We start from the raw sequence: 8,453 nt of genomic DNA on the forward strand, positions 1-8,453 counted from the left end.
GTCCCCAAAAGTGAAAGGCAGCTTCTCCTGGGGGATTTGCTGGTGGCGGTCGAAATTTTACCATGCAATGTTCTGCACACAGAAAGGGAGTCCATTGAGCACAAAGTCTTTTTTAGTCTGGGGTTCCAATCATCCACGGGCCTGAGGTTGACCATATCCCCTCAACCTGCTGTGGATGCCCTGGGACATTATTATTATTATTATTTATTTGTCCCACCCTTCACAAACCAAAGGAAATGTCAAAATGCCCAGAAACCCACCTTCTTTTTCTTGCCAGCTTTGCTGATGGGGAGAGGCGCTGGAAAGGAAACAAAAAACTGTGAATACCTGCTGGGGAAGAACAGGACGTTGGGGCAAGGTGGGCCATTGGTTGGCCTGATCCAGCAGGCTCTTCTTGGGTTCCCAGGAGCTTATTCAGCCCAAAATTCTGTCTCCAACAGTGGCTAGCCAGATGCCGAGGTAAGCTCACAGATAATCCATGATGTAAGCCTCAGAATCTGTTGACCACTGCTAACACAGATCTGCTCGAACTGCTAGCCTGGATGTAAATCAGCGGTGGGGAAGCTGCGGTTCTGCAGATGGGAGCTATGCTCCCATCAGCTCCAGCTAGCGTGGCCAATGGTCAGGGATGACAGGCGTTGTCGTCCCTGGCAACATTGCGTGGGCCACAGGTTCCCAGTCTCTGGCATAAACCTGTTCCGTGAGGCCGGGAACACTAATGCAGGGGGCCCCTCTGTCCAATATGATTTGGCCCCCGGCTCATTTCACATAGATGGAGGAAGGGCTGGGAGAAGAGGAAAAGCTGAAATGGATGAAGCAAAGGGGAAAGGGGAGGGGAACCAACTCCAACCAATAGTTTGGGCATCTGGGAAGAAGCCTGTTTTATGGGGGGGGGGAGGTGGCAGAAAGAGAAGGTGATAGGAGTGGCCCTGCCTACTAGCTACCACAAGCTCCATTTCCACCCACCACCTACATGCACCTTCCAACAGATAACCCCTGAGGAAAAGAAGGTCCCCAATCCCTGCCTTGAGGACCAATGGGTGTGTGAGAGAGGGAAGAAATGTCTTGGAACTCACAGAGTGAAGGGTGACCAGCTTGTGGCTTTCCAGATGGCTGTTGGACCACAACTCCCAGCAGCCCCAGGAAGCATAGCCAAAGGGTCAGGGCTGATGGGAGCTGTGGTCCCCAGCAAGATCCTAGGGCAGGAGTGGGGAACATGGGCCTTCCCAATGTTGACTGCAACTCCCATCAGCCTTGGCCACGGGCCATACCGGTTGTGGCCGATGGGAGTTGTCGTTCAGCAACATCGGGATGGGGAGGGGTCACCAGTTCCCTGTCTCTGTCTAGTGGGTTGGACAGGTCCCTCAGTCCCAATGTAGAGAATCTCTCCCCTCCCCCCGCAAGATCGCAGCCTCCAACCTTCTTCTTCCTCATCACTGGCTTGGGCCGACAGCTTCTTCAGCCGCTCAATCAGCTGGTTCTCGTCGTCGTCGTCTTCTGCCTCTTTTTTCTTTCTGTCTTTTTTCTTGTCTCGTCGCTTCTTTTGCTGGGGCTGTTGCAGCCATGAAAACAGACAGGAAACAAACAAACAAACATGAAGAGGGTGGGACAACCTGCCTTTCTTAGCAAATTGTCTCCCCATGGCACTGTGACACCCTCAGCCCCATTGCAGCGGTGCCCTGAACCAGGGCAAAATTTGGCACCCTCCCTGCCCAATATTTCTTATTTTAAGAATAACTCATTTTGGTACATTTGGTACATTTGCTTTTTAATGGATCTACCTGTAATAATAACAATAATAACAATAATAATAATAATAATAATAATAATAATAATAATAATAATAATATTTTGTGTTCCCTCAGCTTGGCATACTGTATGGAGAAATGACCCACACTACCCTAAATCCAGTGCTGCCCAATGTGGTCAACTAGCATGCCCTCTGGTGACAAGGCCCACAATATATATTCCTCACAGGTTCGTGGGTTCAAGCCCCACACTGGGCAAAATATTTCTGCATTGCAGGGGGTTGGACTGGATGACCCTCGCGGTCCCTTCCAACTTTACCATTCTATGATTCTACGATTCTGTGGTCCTGCTTGGCACTCCTGGTTCCAAAGTTACTTACCTGTTGTTGCTGCTGCTGCTGTTCCTCTTTCTCAGCTGCTTGCTCCTCACTGGCATGTTTCTCCTCCACAGCCAATTCCTCAAAGAACTTGGAAGACAGAAGGGGGAAAAAGTTTAGGATAATGGCAGGGAAATAGTAGCCCCCTGCCTCTGAACCACTACCCCCTACTGGAAGGAGGGCAAAAGGCTTCTCTATCCCCTCCAAAAACCAAAAAATAAATCCTCAGTAATCCAAAAATATTAAACAACCCCCCCCCCCCAATTATTGGATTAGCTTTACGTATAAATGGAGCTACTATCTCTCAGCTGAATTATGGAGGTGGGTAAACAGGAAATCAGTGGCAAAGCATTCTGGGACATCAAAAAGTGCTACAGGTGCAGTTAACCACCAACCAGTGCACAGCCCCCAAAATGCTGAAGTGTTTGGAGGAGGAAACGGAGCATTTGTGGAAGGTGGCAAAGTTCTCATGAAGGTCAACAGAACTACAGAGAGCGTCCAGATTCGTGGACAGAGCCCAAATGGGGGTGAAGTCAACAGAGGATGAGACCGAATCTTACCGACTTTTTGGTCTTTTTATCCTTCTTCCCCTTCTTTACCACTTTGTCTGAAAGAAAGAATCAGGGGGTATTTGAGATACAAATTCAATAGTGTTTGTCCTCAACCACAGAAAAAAGTATACAGGTATATATATATCTCTCTGTCTCCCCCCACACTGAGACCAGGAACCGAGAAAAGTTCGGGCACATGAAAGCACGTACCATATTCCACACTCAAGTCCACTATTTACTATTGAAAGTCAGAGTGGAGCACAGGAAGTCAAGATGCTGCCCTCCAAATGTTGATGGACTACAATTTGCATCACCAATGGGCTATGCCAGCCAGGCAGCATGTTTGCCATCTCTCAGTTGAGCGAGGAATGGGGAGAACTGGGCTCAAATCCCCAACTCAGCCACGAAGCTCACCAAGTGATCTTGGGTTAAGTCACTCTTTTTCAGCATAACTTATTGGGCTGTTGTGGGGGAGAAAACAGGGAAGGGTGAGAGAAGCACGTGCTTCACCCTGATAAACTGAGGGTTTTAAAGAAAGGCAGAGGGAAAGTTAAATTGCAACATGGTGCAGAATACATATACATGGGTATATATGTATTCATATAGAGGGAGGAAAGCAAATATTAAAGCAAATTGAAAATATAAAAGCATTAGCCTAAGAACAATGGTAAATCATCTCAATTGCAATTTCAGAATGCCTGGCAAAATAGGAATGCCTCAATTTGTTTCCAGAAATTGTCCAGGGAGAAAGACTTGACATGCTTCACCAGGAAAATACATTCCATATTAACTATTATTATTGTTAGTATTATTATTTTTTTAAAAAAAAACAAAAACAAAAATATACCACCCCTCATCAAAAGATCTCAGGGCAGTTCACAAGATAAATATACAAGACAAAAGCACAAATAAATAATTAAAACAGAAGCAACAAACACATTTAAAAGTCTGTGGGATATTAATCAGCCCAAGGTTGAAGAATGTTTTCACCTGGCACCTATTTCTTACCATGATGTCTGATCTATTAGAGGTTCACATTAGCTTAAAATAAAGTCATAAAGCTAAGAAAAAAATCTATTCCAGACCTATCTGAAGACACCAGGACCTTTTGGTTGTAAATCATATACTCTACCACTGAGCTACAACTAGCTGTGAACAGGTAGCATAGTTTTCTTCTTTCGATTATGACGCATCCCATTTCACAGCCGACTAAGCCTGCTGGGCTTCTTCCAAACCCAGCATCCTTTCCCTCCCAGCTCCAATTACCCTGGCTTGTCAAGCTCATGCATCTCACTCTGCCCACACCCCAACTTAGTCGAGCCTCTCCTGCCTCTTTCACTCCAGCCAGCTTCCGGCACAGCTAATTGAAAATGGCCTCTCTCCCTTGTCCCATATCCCCAGTTCATATATTAGAACTGGCAATCTGCAGGTGGTTGATAGACTCCAATGTCCTCCAGTCCCAGCTTTCATGGTCAAGACATCTGGAGGTCCACGAGGTCCCCACTCCTGCCATACAGGATTACTAAGCCCTAGCGTATTTTAAATTTCCTTTCCTAGGGAATTCCTTGGTTGAATTATCTCCAATTATATAAATGAAGTTACAGGTAGGTAGTCGTGTTGGTCTGCCATAGTCAAAACAAAATAAAAAATAAAAAATTCCTTCCAGTAGATGGAGGACACAAGGAGAAGGGGACGACAGAGGATGAGATGGTAGGACAGTGTTCTCAAAGCGACTGGCATGAGTTTGGCCAAACTGCGGGAGGCAGTGGAGGATAGGCGTGCCTGGCGTGCTCTGGTCCATGGGGCCACGAAGAGTCGGACACGACTGAACAACAACAACAAGTTTGTTCTTGGTATGAGCTTTCGTGTGCATGCACACTTCTTCAGATACATGCATGCACACGAAAGCTCATACCAAGAACAAACTTAGTTTGTCTCTAAGGTGCTACTAGAAGGAATTTTTTATTTTTTATTTTATATAAATGAAGACACATATGGAAGCTCACATGTATGGGGCCTTTTAGTCCAGTTCCTTGTCCAAGCCACCAAGTTACATCTCCAATATTCCTCCTCTATCTAGCCAGCCGCTTGAAAGATTCTTTAACACGCAAATCAAGGGGAGCACATCAAAAATACTAAAAATGAAACCACCAGCACCGCATCTGGCACTTCCCAGAGCAACCGGCAAGCAGAAAAAACATCTGGGCCCCTGTTCATTTAGACCAGGCACGTCCAACAGGTAGATCGTGATCTACCGGTAGATCACTGGACGTCTGTGGTAGAACAGTGGCTCCCCCCAAAGAAGCTAAAAAACTTTGACTCCCCTAAAAAAGCTCAACATCTTTGCCTTGCACCCCTAAAATGACCTGAACCACCAAAAACAGGGTTTTCCTTCCTACAAAAAACCTCAACAACTTTGACCTGAACCCCCCCCCCAAAATGGGGTAGATCACTGCTAGTTTTTAACTCTGTGAGTAGATCACAGTTCCTTGGAAGTTGGCCACCCCTGATTTAGACAAACCCTAAGCAGCAAATTAGGAGAAAGAGAGTTGGAGGAGGGGAAAGAGAGGCAGGGGCAACCGGAGGTGGGGAGGGGTGTGTGTGCTAAATGCTAGCAAACACTTTCAGACACACCAACGACCAGTGCTTTTTTTCCCTGGGGGGACGCATACCCCTAAACATTTTGTGAATCTAATCTAAGCTTGGCTTCATTGCGGGGCAGTATTTCAATATGAGTGGGAAAATGAGAGTACCCCTAAATGGTTTTTTTTCCCGCACTGCCTACGACTATGCGAAACCAACTTTCCTGATGTTGGGAAAGATGGAGGGCACAAGGAGAAGGGGAAGACAGAGGATGAGATGGTTGGACAGTGTTCTCGAAGCTACTAACATGAGTTTGGCCAAATTGCGAGAGGCAGTGAAGGATAGGCGTGCCTGGCGTGCTCTGGTCCATGGGGTCACGAAGAGTCGGACACGACTGAACGACTGAACAACAACAACAAGACTATGCGAAACCAGCTGACCACAGCGGAGCTTGCTTCTGAGCAGACAGATACGTGTATGGACAGAGGTGTGCGAAAGGTTTCGGGTTGTTTTAAAGGGCAAACACTTTTACACGGAATTGTGTGTGTTAGCCCTCCCCCCACTGATATTATGCCCACTTCCCCCCTCCCCCTTGAAGGTCCTCCTCCCAACCTTCATGAGGACTAGCCTCTTTCCTCCCCTCCCTCCCCTCCCGCCACCGCCCTCACCTCCAGCGCCCTCTCCGGGGAAGCGCTTCTCTTCTTCGTCCCCGACCCACTCCTCCTGGGGCTGCTGCGGCTGCCTCCCTCCCTTCGGCATGGCTGCTCCCTTCGCTCCGGCGCCCGCCGCCTGCTTCTTTGCGGCTCTTCCTACCGCAATCTTGGCTCAACACATGCCCGGCTGGGCCGCACTGCGCCTGCGCGGGAGGTGACGCGACCGGGGCTTCTCCGGGCCAGAAAGAGAACAGATGCTTTCGTCAGCAATCCCCTAGCCTAGGCGCAGGCCGGGTTGCAGCATAGAGATCAGGAAGCGCCTCTCCTAGAAGGGCACGAGAGAGACCGGGTTGCCACAAAGACATGAGGAAGCGCCTATCCTAGAAGGGCACCGGAGAGACCCCCCCGGTTGAGACATCGAGATCAGGAAGCGCCTCTCCTAGAGCGGCCCAGCAAGAACCCGGAAGACTAGTCGCAGGCTGCAGGAGAGCCAATGGAGACGTGCAGTTTCTAGGACGTGCTCAAGATTTCTTTTCCGCTTATTTCCCGCTTATTTTAGCCAAGAGTGGAAGGGGGTTGCTGCCTCCACGAAAGACCTGCAGTGCTTTTTATTGAGAGGAATGCAGATGTCCAGATCTAAACAGCAACTCTGTATACACTTAGGAATGCAGGGTTGCTTGGTTTAAGTACACACCTCTCGTTTGAAGCACATCAACCTCTTTCCCTCCTACCCGCCCCGGGATAGGAATCCTGGGAACTGTAGTTTTTTTTAAAGAGTGCTGCAAAATGCACCTCACCAAGAGGGTAAAAACTACACTTCCCATGATTCTTTGGGGGAAGCTTTGTGCTTTAAAATGTATTGCGTATACACGGCTATGGTCATTATAGCCTTGATTACTGATTTTTATATAGTTCCTAAGAAGAAGAAAACTACAATGGGCAGAAGTTCCAGAGTTTACAAAGCCAAGTATAAAAAGGTATAAGATTAATGGCGAAGCTTATAATGGCATCGATCAAGGTTTATAATCAGCTGTGAGCATTGCCAGTTTTTTTGTGGCGGTTCTAGTCTTATCTCCAGAGTCTATTTCCAAGAAAGGCATTGATTGTCTCTTGGCTCCCAGACATTTGTGCTATGGAGTGCTGAAGAATATCATCCTGTCCCCAGTGCTATTTTAACATATACTGTATATGAAGCTATTGGGAGTGGCCATCAGTACACTAACATTTGAATCTGGACAGGCTGCACAAGTCCTGGACTCGGTGGTGGGCTGGCGCTGGATGAGGGACAACAAACTGACATTGAATCATGACAAGTCAGAGAGGCTCTGTGGGTAGATGGTTCCTAAATCCAGATAATTAGTCAATTGCCTGCTTTGGATGAAGTCGTGCTCGGTCTAAAGGAGGAGGTTTGCAGTTTGTGGGTGCTCCCAGATCCATCTCTCTTGCAAGAGGCCCAGGTGACCTCAGAGAATAGGAGTGCCTTTTACCAGCTTTGGTTAGTAAGACAGCTATGGGTGTTTGTGGGTCAAGATAGCCAAGCTTATATTGTCCATGTGCTGCTATGTACGTACTCTATGTAATGTTGAAAATCCTGTTTTTATATATGCAGTTCTTTATACATTTTAATTGCATTGTAAGTGGCTTTAGGATACCTCATGGGAACCCATTAATAAACCCAATAAATAATGTAGCAGTGACAATTAACTTAATGAAAGAATGTAAGCTTTCAAAGATTGTCAGTTCCTTTGTTAAAGGCCAAAAAATCTATATAACAAGACAGTTAATGGCATATTTAAAATCTGGCTGCAATTCCAAACACATAGACAGCCAGATCTAACTGCATTCTTATGAATTAAGTCCCAATATATTAGATGGGTCTTCCAGGACATAGTAAGATTCTTTATTAACCTCAATTCTTAATAAGCATTCTTGAATTAGTTGATTTCAGTGGGCCTAGACATGACACATGCTTTCCTGCCTACCCCCATTAAAATTCTTGTTGTTTATTATAGAGATTTGGTTTCTTTGTTTTAGATTTATCTTGGAAGTCAGCCTGGGAATGTTTTTTACACTGAAGGTCTGAACCACATTTATTAAATAAACAAATGTCATCTTGTTTATAACACTTGCATACTATCTATAGACATTTGCCTTAGATGCAAATGGTGTTGTTCTATACCAGTATATGAAAACATTATTATAACCAAACAATAATGAGTCAGCTCACATTATCAATATGTGTGTGTGTGTGTACTAACACAAGCAGCCCACATGCCCAGATAGAAAACCAAATGAGACTGATAAACAGTTGAAAGAGCAGTAAGTTATTCAGACCACTGAGGGAAGGGTGGTGGGTGTTTTTCCTTCCAAGTCCATTTCCCTTGTTCATCTGTGATGCGGAAACAAACAGTATTAACTGAAACTAGTAAATTGCATGTTGCAGTGCATTATTCTTGCATTGCAGGAGGTTGGACTAGATGACCCTCAGAGTCCCTTCCAACTTTACAGTTCTCTGCTATGATCAAAGCTGCCTTGTAACTT

General features: G+C 46.2%; 1 protein-coding gene across 1 annotated transcript in view; it reads right to left on the minus strand.

Moving 5' to 3' along the window:
• ABCF1 (ATP binding cassette subfamily F member 1) overlaps positions 1 to 6,178 on the minus strand; it is a 32,906-nt gene extending 26,728 nt beyond the window's left edge. The window contains exons 1-5 of the mRNA XM_033141563.1: positions 5,928 to 6,178; positions 2,686 to 2,732; positions 2,129 to 2,215; positions 1,420 to 1,552; positions 261 to 298 (exon numbers count right to left, since the gene is read on the minus strand). Coding sequence (XP_032997454.1) covers positions 261 to 298; positions 1,420 to 1,552; positions 2,129 to 2,215; positions 2,686 to 2,732; positions 5,928 to 6,018 — 396 coding nt within the window. The 5' untranslated portion in view covers positions 6,019 to 6,178. The remainder of the gene's footprint in view (positions 1 to 260; positions 299 to 1,419; positions 1,553 to 2,128; positions 2,216 to 2,685; positions 2,733 to 5,927) is intronic.
• Positions 6,179 to 8,453: the final 2,275 nt, after the last annotated feature.

This window comes from Lacerta agilis, chromosome 2, assembly GCF_009819535.1.
Source record: "Lacerta agilis isolate rLacAgi1 chromosome 2, rLacAgi1.pri, whole genome shotgun sequence".
NCBI classification, from domain to species: Eukaryota; Metazoa; Chordata; class Lepidosauria; order Squamata; family Lacertidae; genus Lacerta; species Lacerta agilis.